Raw genomic sequence first — 15,970 nt, forward strand, 5'->3', positions numbered from 1 at the left:
AAAAATTCAGGGGCTTCAAAAAAAAAAAAAAAAAAAAAAAAAAAAGCGGGTGTAACTTTTTGGCTTCCATGACCCTGAAGAGATGTTCTCCTTTTAGGGTAATCCTATATGGACAGGCCAAAGGAGATCGAAGCCCCATCCCTGCAGCTGGAGAACAGAGCAGGGGTCTCTCAGGGCAGGGAACCGTCAGGTTTGCTGTGAGGACGGAACCAAGAAAGCGGAGCAGCGCGTACGATCTCGTTACCTCTTCCATCCGGAAAGAACGGAAAATGTACACGTAGTCACCTGGGCGTCCGACAAACCTGCAACAATTGGGGGTCATTCAGAGAGGGGAGAGCGGGCTCGGGGGGACCCCCAGGTGGGGACTGGGCCGTGTCATGATTCCCCAGGTCAGAGCCTCCCGTGTCTCACAGGCTTTTCCCTCCGCCCACGTCACCGACTAAGAATCAGCCACAGGGGTTTTCTGGCGGTCGAACGCTCATGTGATTCCCAAACCAACAGGTGGGTAAGAAAACACAGCTTCAGCGGGAAACCAAGAGGCTGAAGGGCAGATAGAGGGGAGGAGCCCAGGAAGGGAAGAAGGTACAGCAGCCTAAGGGCAGAGGGCGCCACCCGCCGTGGCAGGGTCACGGAACCACGCTGGAGGCTGTGGACCGGCTGGGGTGCGGGTGGTCCCTGAGGCCACCTCTCAGCCTCCTGTGGGATGAGGGAGTAGGGGGCCTCTGAGAGCCTGCTCCGATGTGGGTGTTCTCAGCGGGGCCTGGGCACCTCGGCCCAGCTCCAGGACCCCAGGGTGGAGTGGTACTTATAAATCACATCATGCCAAGGAAGGTGACTTCGGAAGGGGTTCTGGGATCAGCCCTGCCAGCCTCTAGGCGGAGGGGTGGTGGGGAGTCTTGGTGGGTGGGCCACAGGCCCCGATAAACCCAGGACGGCTCCAGAGGGTCAGGGCATGGGGTTCACCCCCCCACCAGCCTGGAACACCAGCGGCTGCCCTTCCTGTATCTTCTCCTGCAGCCCTCATCCCCCGCACTGTGGGAACCCCTGGAGCTTGCTGCCTGGGATCCCTGCTTCCCAGGGTTCTGTTCCCTGAGGTCCTCAATGTCTAGGGTCCCTGCTTCCCGGGTCCCTGCTGCTTGGGGTCCCTGTTCCCTGGGGTCCCTGCTTCCCAGGGTCCTTATTCCCTGGGCTCCCCGATGTCTAGGGTTCCTGCTTCCCAGGGTCCCTGCTGCCTGGAGTCCCCAACGTCTAGGGTCCCTGCTTCCCAGGGGACCCTGCTCCCTGGGGGCCCAGCGGGAGCCAGGCCTCTCCCCCCAAACTCGGTGGCAGTGGGAGCCACACTGACTGCTCTGCCCTGGGCCCAGGTGCCTCCCACCTGAAGAGAGATGAGGGAGGGGAGCCTTCTACTGGACTGTGGAAAAGCAGTGTGTTTCAGTCACCGAAGAAGCCCCTACCGGCCTTTGAAGAACGCCACGTAAAAGATGGGGGTGTAGGAATTCACGAACTTCAGCAGGAAAGCCTTGAAGATCAGCCTCTCCTCGAAGCTCTTCTCCGTCTTTGGAACCTCTAGAAGGAGTGAGACATGCGCCGCTGAGCCACTGCCCCGGGCCAGGCTGACCACTTCCCTCAGCTGTCACAGCAGTGAGGCTCAGAGAGGGTGAGTGACCAGCCCAAGGCCCCACAGCCGGAGGGAGGCGACCTGGGGCCGCCTGGCTCCAGGGCTCGGCCAGGGCACTCACCGATCTTGGTGAGCCACCTGGCTATGCAGCCGTACACCTCGTCCAGGAGGATGATGACCACCAAGTTGATGATGACCGCCGTGGCCGTGACAGTGACCCGGATGTTGGACCGCACGGAGGGGGAGGAGTTCATGGCTAAGGCGGCGGCCGTAGAGATTCTGTAGATGATGACGCCGAGGACGATGGCGAAGGTCACTGCGATCTGCGGAGGGAGGAGGGGATGCTCTTGGCTGGGTCCCCTTGGGCCCATCGGAACCTACCCCGGCTCCCTGGGTCCAGCTGTCCCCCCACCCAGGAGTACTTCCGCTGCAAAACCAAGATGGGTGTTTCTTGTCACCCACCAAATGCCATGGGCTTTATGGGTGCTCACTTCACAGATGAATGAGTGGCTAGGTTCTGTTTCGTAGAAGAGGAGACATGTTCAGAGAGGTTGCGCCACCAGGCCAGGTCACCCAGCACGTGAACTGGGATTTTTCCAGGTGTGCCTACCAAGCTTGGAGGGCAAGGTTCTGCCACTCGCTATGGGGCATCGTGACGTCTTGCCCACTGTCCCCGACACGACTTAGGGTCGCTGCAACCCCAGAAGCTGCCTGGCTTGTGTGACGGCAGGCTGACTACAGGGGGGGCTTCCCCCCAGCCTGGATGACCCTGAGTGGAAGCAGTGACGTTCTCCATGCTATTGCAAGAGGTGGGTGGGGCGTGGGATGGTCTGGTCCCACTGGCAACGCTGCAGGCCTGGCTGGGACAGATGGATGGGGTCCCTTCTCCCAACCTCGCCAGGAGCCACCCACACCCTTCGGCTTGTCCCTGGGAACGAGACCCTCATCTTGCCCAAACCACTGTGGGACCAGAACATTCCCTAAAACTTGGACTGGCGGTCGCTTGAGAGGCCGGGCTAGGCTAGGCTGACAAGTCTGTTCTGTGTGGAGCCGTGTGTCTGCCTGGGCTCGTCTTCCTTATCCCCCAAGGCCCTGACTCGCCCTGGAAGACCTTGTCCTCACTCTGTCCTGTCCTAACGGTGAGGATGCCTGCAAATCCCAGTCCTGAGGGGACACTGAATGGAGGGCAGTTGTGCAGGGCTGTCACCCGAGCCCGACTGCACTGCACCCTCTGTGTGTCCAGGGTCCTGGGCATGTCACTCCCGCTGAGGCTGTGCAGGGCGGCCCACCCCTGACAGAACGGCCCCTCGAGGCTCCCAGGACAGCCCTGGAGGGGCACTGAGCCATGCTGTGTGCCTCTGATTGCAGCTTGGAAGGGCTATGGCTGCTTCACCCCAGAGGGAGGCCACAGCGACGGGCATCTCCCAGGAAGCTCTTATTGTAAATTTCGGGCCAGTAACTCTGTAGCTGTCCATATCTGCGGGCGACTGAACGGTGACCACACACGCCCGGGGAACGTCCTGATGAAGTGCGGGCCCCCTGTGGTGAGGTGTGGGTACCTCTCCCCGCCAGCTCCCAGCTCCTGGAATGCAGGCTTTCCTGGGAAAATCCCTCGCTCCTGCCAAGAGGCCCCTCCCAGGGGAAGGCACTGCCCTGGGCTCTGGGACGTCCCTCCTGCCTGTGCGTGGAGGTGCAGACGGGGCACCAGGCCTGCAGGGTGACTCAGCAAGGTGTCATGGGGGTGCACCGGCCTTTCCCTGTCAGAGGGCCGGTGCACCCCCATGACAAGCCCTATAGCTGTGTCCCCTCCTGGGTGCAATGCCCCCTCTGGAAGGTAAGGGCTGTGAGGGCCAGGGTTTGGCCACTGTGTTCATACCAGCATCTCCAGGGTCAGGAGCACGGGGGCACCTTGTAGGTGCTTGACTGCTATTTGTTCGGGGAAGGAAGCTCCCGAGTGCAGGACAAAACCGATTCATCTGTGATGGGGTCCCCAGGACCTCAAGGGCCAGCTAGTTCCCTAACCCACTGTCCCACCTTTGCGGCAGTGACAATGTGCCCATTTCCCCGCCCCTCTTCAGACGGGGGGGCCAGATGCAAGCAGAGGTGTGGGCAGGCCTTCTGGGAAAGCACATTCAAAGAGGGGCAGCCTCCGCTGGCCTCTGTCTCCTTCCCCTTCCTCCTGCCTGGAAAGTGGAGGTGATATTGGAGGTGGGGCAGCCATGTTGTGACCAAGAGGGACACAGGCACAGGACAGGTGTGCAGAAGGCCAGAGAAACCTGACGGAGGTGCCAGACCAGCCCTCCACTGCCCACCATCTTGATCCTTATTACGAGAGAAACTCGAAACCGCCTGGAGACTATTCAAGGAAGTGACCCGTAACACGAGGGCTCTTGCCCGAACTTGCTGTGGCGCAGAAGGGCCCACAGCCTCCCACCTCCTGTCGCCCCCTCGCTGGACCTTCCGTGCTGACATTGCTGCTTCTCTGCCAGGAGGGGCTGAACCTTGCTGCCTGAGTCTTCTATTTCCCGCACCCCGTCCACCGTCGGGTGAGCCCCGTGGATGCTCCAGGCAGGGACCACGTCATCCTACGTTACCCCGCCAGCACTCCTGTGCTATTTGGGGAGTGTGCTCCAGGATCCTCAAAACACGGCTGGGCCCACTGCCACCCAGTCATCCTGACAGCCCAACGGCCCTCCCCCCACCCCCCAGTGGCTCCCAACCCGTGGTCTTGGGGGTCCCCACCACACATCTCTTTACATCAGAGAGGTCCTTCTTGCCGTGTGAGAGAGTGTTAGGGGAAACGGAGTCCTCCCTCTGCTTCCAACTATTCAGGTTAGGGGGCCTCAGATGCCACCCCCAGTGGAAAACCAAGGCAAGCCCACCTGTGTGTCTCCAAGTTCATACGGAAGGGCGGGGGGTGTCTCAGGGCAGATTGTCTGCCTGGCCTCTGGTCTGGGGAGGGGGTGAGACCTCTGGCCTCCGTTTCCTCAGCAGCAGGAGGGGGACAGGCAGCTGTGAGGCCCTCAGGCCACTGGGCACAGCCCAGCCCTTGGTCCACAGCAGCCATGCGGATGACCTTGATAGCAAGGTCATCGCTACAGTGACCACAGGTGGCCCTGACCCATTGTGGGGGGAATGAAAGCATGGCTAGCATGGGCCTGAGGCCTTCCAGGGATGCAGCCCAATTAACTGGGGATTAAAATCCCCTAATAGAGCCGGCCACAGAGTTGGCAATTCATTCAAATCAGCAGCGGCCGGATGAACCTGGCGTCACCGGCCCTCTGTCACCTGCGTGGCATCGTCCTGATTTTTGTCCTGTGTGTTCTTCACTTACTGGTTTTCTTTAAAAGCCCTCCGTTTTGTCTTAAATAATACCTGTGAACTCCTAGGTTTGAATGACTAGTTACTTATACGTGTCACTCTCAGAATGAAAGATGGGTGTCAGGGACGAAAGGAAACCACCGCACGGGGCCTAGGGCTTGGGAAGCCCCCTGGGGGGTCACTGCAGAACCCTGGCCCCTCCCCAGTTTAGGGGGCTGGTGGAATCCCCCCACCACCCTGCCTAGCCTGGGATGAACACAACTGCCACGAGGATGGCTGGCCCCATCCAGGTGAGCACCGCACACCTTGGTACACCTCCCTCCTTTACCTCCCAGAGCTCACCATGAAGATGATGGAGACCAAGTTGGTGAAGTAGGCTGGGAACCGGTCTTTCCAGGTCAGCTTCACCTTGTCTGTCTGCAACACGAACAGGGCTGGGTCAGCAGTGGGGACCATCCCAGTGGGAAGATGCGTGTGTGCACGTATGTATGGGCGTGAACAACTTGGACAACAGAAACACGGTTAAAAAAAGATGATGATGAGCGAATGCAAACATCTGGCATCCGGGGCCTTATTCCCGATGAAACGATGCTAGGAAATGATAGAAATAATAGTTGTCTGAAAAAGTGAGTCCTCTGTGTACGGGGCGTGATGGTGCCAGAGGCTTTTCTAAATTAGATGATCAGACCCCCGTCTGGGAGAAGCCTGGACTCCTTTTCGTGGCTGAAGGTCTCCTTTCCAAGGCCAGAAGATCTAAGCTGTTTTCCTTCGCCACCCAGACCATAAGAGTAATTTTCCTTTGCAGAGCAAGTTGAAACAAGCCACCAGCGCTCTAAGTTCAAAGGCTGCCCGCCACGTAGCGACGGCGGAGAGCGGGGACACGTGGTCCGAAGGCTCTGGCACAGGGACAGCAGGGTCTGGAGGGACCTGAAGTGGACGCTTGTTGCTAACCTGGGATGTTTCAAAAATGGGGTGGATTTTGAATGGGAAAAATGCACGGACGAGGTCAAAGAATGCTGGCAGGCATGACACCCGAGGCCACGCATTCCAGGGCAGGTGGCATGCGTGTTAATGAGACCAGGGACCACTGGCAGGCAGCTGTGACAGGCACGTTTCACAAGCTCCAGAGACAGCCGAGCTCCCCCCACAAACCCACCACAGCCATGCAGAGACACCTCAACACACGTCACAGCCCGTGGGTGCCGAAGGAAGGCAAAGCAACGTGGGTGTGAATGTTAAAAGGATAATACAGCAGTCAGAGTCGGTTGAGGAAAACACAGTGGACTTCGGTCATCTGCAAACACTCAAGCCTCGCGACGGCCCGACGTGACATGTACCAGTTTCACCCCCGCCATGGCTGTCTTAACCCTCTGCCTCCATTTGTTTGCTGGCTCCTCTGGAAGGTGCCGGCGCTTCTGGGGCGGGTGGAGGAAACAAGAGAGCACCGTGGGGTGAGACCGCCACCCAGGCTCCCATCGGCCCCCTGGGCAGCCAGCGCATCCCTGGCTGTGCCGGCTGCTGGGGCTGATTCAGGCTCTGGGCATCTTAAACCCATCAGAGACGGCAGAGACCCACATTCTAAAAGAAAGGCTGCCACAAAGGTAATGGAAATGAAAACTCCAGCCTGGAAGCTCGGTGGGCTCCAGGGGGCCCCTCTCACCAGACGGCGGCCGTAATTCAGCCGGTGCATCTTATGTAAAGGCGAGGGTGACCCTGAGCATTTTACGCCACCGTGAAGGAAGCCACGCTCAGAATCCTAACGCGTCAACGAAGGGGTGGATCTTTTCTTTCCTAAACAAATTCGGTGCCATAGCTGGGGGAAAAATTAAAACCACAAAGTTGGGAGCCAGGGAAATGGAGGGGAAAATCAAGAGAGGGTGTGGCCCCACGGAGGCATTCCGGGCCTGGCGTCACCATCAGAGGCTGGCAGAAATGAACCCCGATCTTTGTCACTCTTGTGATCGAAGAGCTCGGGTCAGTGACCGGGAATCTGGCATGGCTGCCCAGGCCCGGCACTCGGGCTTGGTCGAGCCCCTGACTTAAGTGGATGTGACATGGGCCACTGAGCCCCTTTTTCCTTAGGAAGGAATGAAATCCCATCCACGTTCACGCTACGAGGGGCCACCGTAAAGCCGTGGGGTGGACTGTCAGGGGGCCAGGATGCTGCACACGGGTCGTGGTGGCTCACCATGGGGACCTGGGGGCTTCAGAGCAGCGGCGACCACGCCTCTCCCTTTAGGAGAGGGGACGCAGCCCATGGGGGGCTGTTGGAGCCCTTGGTTCAGGGCCACAGGGCGGCCGCGCTGAAGGCAACGTGCTCGGGACATGCGTTCTGATGTGTTAAGTTAAAAGGCCAGTCTCCTCATTTGGGGTGAGGACTCACGCTTTTGTGGTTATTTTCTCTGCACCCTCGGTCCCTCTCAGACTCTGAGCTCAGGGAAGTGCACCTGCTTTCTGGCTGCAGGAGGACTGGGCTGGGCTTTTTGCTCTGTTACGGGAACTGGGGCCCGAGAGGGGCTTTTGCTGCACCCACTTTGCCCCCCCAGGAGGGGACTTTTGATAATTGGGACCCCCAGCCACTCTGTACCAGCAAACTCTGTCCATGGGACACAATGACAAGAAAAGATCGATGCAGGGGTTCGCTCTGGTCACTCCCAGAGGCCGAGGGTGCAGATGTGACACAGAACACCGGGATCCGGGAAGAGTGTCCCACAATTGTTCCCCATCCCTTCAAGACCTGACTTTCCAGCCTCAGTGAGAGGTGGACAAGGGCCCGGGGGCTCTGTGCTTGTCCCATGTCATATAAAGAACCTCCGTTAAAAAAATAACCAAAGCACCCCCAGAGGTTTGTGAGAATTCAGGCTGCAAACATGACTGCCGATTTGAATGAGAGGTTTTGAGGAAAAAGAAAGGCATTTGTTATAAAAAAAAAAAAAAAAGGCGACGGCTTCAGGAACATCACAAAAGCACTTCTCTCTCTCATTCTCATGGTCTGTGGGTGAGACAAGGAACTGGCCAGCAGCTCAGGGACCCTGTTGGGGCAAACCCTTCCAACCATCATTCAATGTAGAACTGGAGTGCTGGACATAATGACCACCCAGAGCAAAAAAGCTGCAAAGCTACTCGGTTCTTGATGCTGAAATGTTGGCTGAAGTTTGAGATCACCCTCAGGATAGATCAAAAAGGTAGATCTCTACTCTAGCAGGTTTGACAAATCGGCCCCTTGCTTGTTTTATAGATAAAGTTTTCTTGGAACACAGCCAGACCCATTTGTTTACCTGTTGTCTATGGCTGTTTTTATCCTACAATGGCAGAGTTGAGTTGCTACGACAGAGGCCTGCAGGGTCTAAAATATTTACTATCTGGCCCTGTGTGGGGGCCGGCCCCCCAACTACACAGTGTTTGCCGATCCCTGGTCTGAAATGTCGATGCATGTAGAATGTCTTACTGCTGGGAAAGCCAACTGGCAGCGGCCACCATACCTCTTTGCTTTTGGATTCTTTCCTAAGAGACTTCTCCAAAACTCTGGCCTCATATTCGGCTCTGGGATGGTCCTGCGAAAGAAACCAAGTCAGCGGGGAGCCTTTGTTAATTTTGTGAGTTTGAGACCCTCAACAGGAGCACGCATGGCAAAATCAGCCCAGACATTCCCTTGGACACCCTTTGAGGCCAGTTCCTAGCTGGCTGTTGGTACCATTTCCAATTTAGAACTCGTTGTATGCAGTTCATCCAGGATTCTCCACCTTGTGGGGAACCCTAGCCCACTGGGAAGGCCACAGAATCGGGCTCTGTGTCCTGCAGGCAGGTCAGTCTGCACCAGGCTGCAGCCCATCCTGCAGGCCACTCACTCTGAACACCCAGCCATGAACTGGCCCCTGAGAATATCCCATCTGGAGCCGTGGGGGTCAGAAGAGATGGCAGGAAGTGTCAGCAAAGCGGGGGCAGACCAGAGGCACCAGACCTCGGGGGAGCCCAGAGCAGATCAGCGAAGGGCACTGGAACAGAAGAACAGGGGTTAAGAGAGACCCAGAGGTGGGGGAGGAAACGGAGACCCCTGCACGCCATGGAAGAGCTGCAGGGAACCGCTCAGCAGAAACAGACGGATCAGGTGTGTGAGAAGGTCCCTCTCCCAGGGAGACAGGCTACTGGAAGACAGAGGAGTGACAAAAAATTCCAAACCTTGACAGCCTCCTTCCGGGAACCAGAAACGTAAAACAAAAACAAAAAGATTTCATTACTTGCGTTGTTTTTTTAAGAAACAGGCTACGTCTGCTAAAGATGATCTACTTAAGAACCTGGATGAAGGTAGCTGGACGTGGGTGCATAAGGAGGGCTCACTAAAGGCTGATGCTGCTTTAGGGTGACCGTGTGTGTTGCTGCTTCTGCAGGTCACATGGTCTAGGGAATTCCCGAGGGAGTGCTGGGCTGAGCTGTCTTAGACTCAGGGAAGGAACACACAGGCCAGATGACTGGGTACAGGCTTCCTTCTGCTCCGAGAGCGGACACCTGGGGTCATGTCGTGGAGAGGCTGCCCCTTCGTGTCGGGTGATTAACCCCAGAAGAGGCCCTGGCCAGCCGTGGGGGGCTTGCTTTCGGGGACTCATTCAGGGTCATTGGGGACCCGTGCCCAGTGGCTCTGATCGCCACCCCACCATCTAGGGTCTGAGACCTCAGGTTGAAGAGTTCACGGGACGGGTCCCCAAGGGATCGAACTGCCCCAACCCCAGGGACATCGTGAAAAGGGATGCTCTAAATCTACTTCCAAAATAACAAGACAACACTCTGCTTTTTATTCTATTTGAATCTTTAGAACACGCTCTGGCAGACAGGTGACCCAGGGCCTGTCATGGGGGATGGAGTTCCACGCCTGTCTCTGCCCCTAAGGAGCCGCGTGTCTCTCCTTGCATCAGCCTCGGTCCCGCCATTTGTGAAACAGGACGATGAGACGCACTGGGGAAGAGGTTGAACCCGGAGGTGGGAGATGGGTTAAGGGACACCCGCTGGTGCCAGGCCCTGCTTGAAGTGCTTTATATCTGCTGACCCAGGGAGAACCCCTCAAACCCTACTCCTGCACCCCTGTTTGAGAGGTGAGGACACTGAGGCACAGAAAGGTTAAGCAACTTGCCCCAGGTCACACAGCGAGGGCGGTGCAAGGACAGCCTGGTCCCAGAGGCCATCTCATCTCCACTAAGCTGGTGCCTCTTCCAGCAAACTAGCACCCTTGTCTGTTGACAATACTTTCAGCACAGAGCCTGCACAGGGGATTCTCAGTTACACATTTGGCTGAAAAGTGACCCAGTCTTCGAGGGAGTGCGTGTGTGGGGAAATACAATAATAGGGATGTTTAAAAAGATGATGGAAGAGATTTTCACATCACAGTGAAAATGGATGAGCAGTTTCTCTTTAAAAAAACTGAGCAAAAGATTTCATAACATGAAGCTGTGGTCATTGTGGCCACACCTAATGGCTCTGCTATTTGGGAGGCCTTGTTCCTTTTTATTCCCACTCATATCACGGGGATTCTGGCTGAAGCTGGCAATTCGGGATGGGGCCGTGGCAAAGTTTCTCCTGAGCAACCCCGGGGAAGGGCGTCCACCCGCCATCGCAGTGGCCATTCGATCCCGAATGCCCTTCTCTTTGGTGCATGCAGATACCCAGTACGTGGCTGCCCTCTATTAGTGAAGGATCTGCCCCACTTCTCAGCCATGTCCGACTGCAGGCCAAGAGCTGGCTCTGAGGATCGTGGGTTTGGCACCCGGGGCAAAGCCTCACGGCTCCCTTTGGGGACTCAGCCTCATGGGTGGCGGTGATCGCCTCCCCAGACCCGCGGTGCTGCCCCCAGACAGGATGAGGTCAGCATGGTGAGCCTTGGCCTGAGTCCCCAGCCACGCTGCTGGGTGGTGCGTCCATGTGAGCATGGAGATCAAAAACACTAGAACAGACATCATACGGTTGCCCCGGCAACTGCGGGGGATTCAAACAGCAGGGATGGGAACTGAGAGGCAGGCAGGGAGCAGCCTCGCCTGGGCTTTAGGACCAGGGCTTCCTCGTGAGCCTCCCAGAAGCAACAGGGTGGGGGCCGGGGGGGGACACATGTGAGGTCCCAGCGGTAATTGAGCCGCATCTGTTTCCGCTTCCAGTGCTCCATGAAGGTGGCGGCTGCGGGGAGGGAGGAAAGCCAGGAAGTTAGGGGCTCAGAGGCCCCACGACCTCAGATGACATGAAAGCATTCTCCCCTTCTGCACCATCCGGTAAGTGAGGGCAACAAGTGCTGGACCAAGAACTTCACATGAATTAAACTGTTCAGCTCTCCCACTGACCCCGCGAGGCAGGGATCATCTATTCCTCATTTAAAAAAAAAAAAAAAACTTATTTATTTGGTTTATTTATTTATCTGGGTCTTAGTTGCAGCAGGCGGGCTCCTTAGTTGTGGCTCGCCGGCTCCTTAGTTGTGGCATACGAACGCTTAGTTGCAGCCTGCCTGTGGGATCTAGTTCCCTGGGCAGGGATCGAACCCGGGCCCCCTACACTGGGGGCACAGAGTCTTATCCACTGCACCACCAGGGAAGTCCCTATTGCTTACTTTACAGTTGAAGAAACTGAGGCACAGGGAAACCGAGTCCCAGCCAAGGTTGTTCTGCCAGCCGGTGAGGGGCTGGGCAGGCTGGTCCCAGAGCTTTTGCTCTTAACCATCCTGCTCCATCGATCTTGGGGACCCCAAGTCACAGGTGGGGTCAGAAAGAGTGAAAGGGGAGCCAAGGTCACTCACTCAAGTTTCAAACCCCTGCAGGTGGCCTGACTTTAGAGCTGCAGTCTTAGCTGCTACATCCTGCTTTGTGTTCCCAACAGACTAAGCATAGTTCAAATGCCACCTCCTCCAGGAAGCCTCCAATCATCCCCCTCAGTGTCAGGGAAGAAACCAACTCCTCTTGGGACCTCTCCTGCTCATGCTGTTCATGCCACCTTCCATTATGGTCCCTGTCCCATGTCTCGTGGCCCTTCTGGGGTGTGGGTCAGGGATGGGGCCTTGTCATCTGGGTCCCCCATGGAGAGCCCAGTGTCGGGCACAAACAGGTGACTCAAGAGAACTCACTGAATGAATGAATGGCTTTTATGAGTAGACACTCGCAAATGGAGATACCACTGACTGAAACATTTATCATTAATTCTTCCCACCCACAAGGAAAAATCAGCAGAGGCTGAGGGTTGGAGTAGTGATAAGGGTGGCCATAAAGTTAACCAGAGCTCCGGATTCTTGAGCTGCTATGTGCCAGGCACTGTTGAAAGAGCTATCACATGAAGTATTAATCTCATTTAAACCTCACAGTAACCATAGGAGGGAGCTGCTATAATTTTCCTCATTTTACAGATGAGAAAACTGAGGCTCGGCGGAATTAAATGGCTTATCTGATAAGTGGCAGTGTCAAGATGGACATTCAATGAGGACTCTAGTGCAAATTCTCCAATGTCATCCTTCACCAGGAAAGAATACAGGCGTTGGACCTGGCAAGAGATGGGTCTGAATCTGACTCACCTCCTGGTTCAGAGAACATGCCCACCTCCCCATTAAGGTGAGGTGAGAACAGGGCCTCTGAGCTTGCCCATATCTGCACATAACGGGTACCTGCTCATCAAGTATTAGCTACGGTACCAACCAGGTCCAGCCAGGAAACAGGAACCTCTTAGGTCTTTCGGACTGGGGTAATTTAATCCTGGGACTTGGCCACGTAGACAATGGAAGAGCTGAGAAGACAAGCAGCGGATGGTGAGACCACCCAGAGATTAGCGATAGCAGGAAGCTGCTCCTATCTAGGGGTGGCGGGACCGTGGGAGGTGGTGTCCCCAGAGCCAGAAGCTGGAGCTGCCCAGAAGAAGCTAGGATCATGGAGGGAGGGCTTTCTGGAGGGAGGTAGAGCCAGGGAGAAGGCAAAACCGTTGCCAGAGATGCCCCAGGAAGCAGAGGAAGAGGAAGAGAAATACCCTGACTTCTCTCCCGCCTTCTGAGCCCCCCCCATCAGGGCTTCCCATTGGCTGAGCCTTCCAGGAAATGGAACAGCAAGGGAGCCTGGGAAATGTAGTTCCCTGTGATACAAATGTACTCTCAGCAGACACATATGGCTGGTGGGGCGGGCCCATCTGCAGCCTGCACCGCCTCCTAAGAAGGAAGGTGTGAGGATGTTTCCTCCTGTCTCTTTCAACGTGTCCCTGGGTCACTGTAGTGGAGGCCCTTGGTTGGGGCCCATTCCCACACCGCCAGCAGTTCTGGAAGGCCCGTCTCTCCTTCACTGTGTTCTGACAGCTGTCCCTCTCCGGCCTCCTCTACCTGCCCGTGGCAAGGCCTCCTTTGAGACCTTGGGCTGAGTGGGGGAGGAGGGCTGGCTCCATGCACAGCAGGGAAGCTGGCCTGTTAACCTTCCCTGTCTCAGCCTCCCCATGTCTCCCCATTCCTAGGCTCACCGACCCACACCTCTACCTCCTGGACCTCCCCCTCCCTCCACTCACCAGCCTGCAGTGTGATAACTGTTACCTTTTAATGAGGACTCAGCCTGCACCAGGCTCTGTGCTAGTGATTTAGCGACACCAGTTATACGAACCCTCAAAACAACGCCATGCAGTAGGAGTGATTTCCACTCACTCTTTTACAAATGAGGACAGAGACTCAGAGGATTAAATGCTCTGCCCAAGGTCAACTTCAGGTTAGCAGCAGGACTGGGATTTGAACCGAATTCTATTTGACCCCAGAGTCTACACTTAACCACCACACTTGACCGACGTCCTGCACAGATATTTGCTTTTCTTTACGGGAATAACAACTATAGTCGTAATAAGTCTGGTGATTACAGCAAAACTTGTATTGCCATTTTATGGATGAGGAAATGGAGGCACAGAGAGGTTAAGTAATTTGTCCAAGGTCACACAGCTAGGCAGCTGGTATTTAAACCCAGGCGTTCTTGCTCTAGAATTTTACTGTTAAATGTCTTAAGATAGATACAAGGGCCCTCTCCCAGGGGTATCTGTAGGTTGACCAGGACCGAGACTGGACCTGAGGTCACACCTTGGAGGCCAAGGAGTGGAGATGGTACATAGACAAGGCTTGTTGTGCTCGGCTATGTTTAAGAAATGCAGGCATTTTATATAAAATCATGAGTTTCCTGCTTCTCCTTTAAAAATCAGAAACTCTGGCACCAGGAGGCTGGAGCCGAGGAGTGACAATCCATTTGTCAAGGTTTGGGCGTGCCTTCTCTGCTGGGCCACAGACCCCACTATGCCCTATTGCCTGGGCTCTCGGGCTCCGAGTTTGCCACGCCTTTGCTCTGCAGCAAAGGGGCGGAGCTGTGACGTTCAGGCTTGGCCAGTAGGACAGGCAATGGGGAAGGTTCACGCTGAGTTGGGGGCAGTCCTTTGGTCTCAGCTCAGAATCAGGCATCTTGAGCAGTGTGAAAACTCACCTGCTACTGGACTGGGCAGAGGCAGGAAGAAAACCGAGGGCCCCTCCTTTGCAGCTGTGCTCCTGCAGCCCTCCCTCTCCATACCAGCCATGTGGACAGCAGCGGGTCCTGCCAGGCTCCCATCCCTTCCCTTCAAGATACCCAATAATAGTTCTCCTGGCTGACGTGCCAACTACATCACACAGACGTAACGCGGTGTCTACCTGGTGTCAGGTGCTGGGTATGCTTGGGGCATCTCCTTTCATCCCACCCACAAGCCCTCAGCGCAGAGATAACGCACTCCTTCACACCGATGGGTAAACTGAGACCCTGAGGAGTCAGGTGACTGGTTAATATACAGCAGAAACCTCGATCCAGGACTTCTGACCCCAAGATCCACTGGGGTTAGGGGTGTGGCTTCCCGCCCACATGAGGACAAGCTGTGCAGGGTACAAAAGACATGAAGAGATGGCCTTGACCCCAGCAGCCATACGAGGGGGCCAAGGAGACAAGACCATCCCCCCAAAATCCAGAGCCCAGAGGGCAGTGCAGCAGGTAGTGAAGAGGGAACCCAGGCCAGGGTGCAAGCAGGTGTTTGAGCTTCTCGCAGCAGGAATCGCAGGTAGCGAAGAGGGAACCCAGGCCAGGGTGCAAGCAGGTGTTTGAGCTTCTCGCAGCAGGAATCGCAGGTAGCGAAGAGGGAACCCAGGCCAGGGTGCAAGCAGGTGTTTGAGCTTCTTGCAGCAGGAATCGCAGGTAGCGAAGGGGGAACCCAGGCCAGGGTGCAAGCAGGTGTTTGAGCTTCTTGCAGCAGGAATCGCAGGTAGCGAAGGGGGAACCCAGGCCAGGGTGCAAGCAGGTGTTTGGGCTTCTCCCTGCAAACACTTGTTTTAATGACACAGTGTTAGACAAACACGTTCTTGTAGAGGAGCCCAGAGGCAGCAGGTGAGCGATGGACCCTGGATCTACCATGGCTCGAAGCAGGTATGAGCTTGGGCATGGGCCCGCGCCCCCCCCCACCTGCCTGCCAGACTCAGTCTCCACGTGTGTACAATGGGCTTGATAACAGTGCCCGCCGTGGGGCCTACGGTGAGGCGTCCATAAGCCGATACGCCGCGGAGCCCAGGGCAGGGCCCACCCGTGGCAAGGGGCTCGACAGAGGAGCGGTCCCACGACCCGGCTCACCTGAAGGATCTCCACCGTTTCTCATTAAGTGGCTGACAATAGAACAAAACATATGGTTGGTTCCCTTTATACAAAGCACCCAGAATACCTACAGATAAATCCATCATAGAGGCCGAAAGCAGACTGGTGGTTGCCAGGGGTGGGCACAAGGGGGAAGGGACAGACTGTTAAATGGGCACCAGGGTGCCACCTGGGAGGATGGTGGTAATGATGGCAGGACACGGTGAGTGTACTAAATGCCGCTGCACTTAAGACAGTTAATTTATGTAAATTTCACGTGAATTAACAAAAAAAAGAATCACAGAACAATGGGTACAGATTGTGTTTATGGGCTTCAGTGCCCCTGCTGTAGGCTGGAGCTGCAGAGAAAATGGACCAGGACACACCCCCATGCTTACGTGGGGAAGGGGCAATCTGT

General features: G+C 56.1%; 1 protein-coding gene across 1 annotated transcript in view; it reads right to left on the reverse strand.

The window, feature by feature from the left end:
- Positions 1-15,970, reverse strand: part of ANO1 (anoctamin 1) — an 84,789-nt gene that overhangs the window by 25,015 nt on the left and 43,804 nt on the right. The window contains exons 13-19 of the mRNA XM_024749273.1: positions 11,033-11,098; positions 8,422-8,549; positions 6,277-6,354; positions 5,282-5,356; positions 1,740-1,941; positions 1,455-1,566; positions 245-302 (exon numbers count right to left, since the gene is read on the reverse strand). Coding sequence (XP_024605041.1) covers positions 245-302; positions 1,455-1,566; positions 1,740-1,941; positions 5,282-5,356; positions 6,277-6,354; positions 8,422-8,549; positions 11,033-11,098 — 719 coding nt within the window. The remainder of the gene's footprint in view (positions 1-244; positions 303-1,454; positions 1,567-1,739; positions 1,942-5,281; positions 5,357-6,276; positions 6,355-8,421; positions 8,550-11,032; positions 11,099-15,970) is intronic.

The sequence above is a fragment of the Neophocaena asiaeorientalis genome, unplaced genomic scaffold, assembly GCF_003031525.2.
Source record: "Neophocaena asiaeorientalis asiaeorientalis breed wild unplaced genomic scaffold, Neophocaena_asiaeorientalis_V1.1 scaffold43, whole genome shotgun sequence".
Lineage (NCBI taxonomy): Eukaryota > Metazoa > Chordata > Mammalia > Artiodactyla > Phocoenidae > Neophocaena > Neophocaena asiaeorientalis.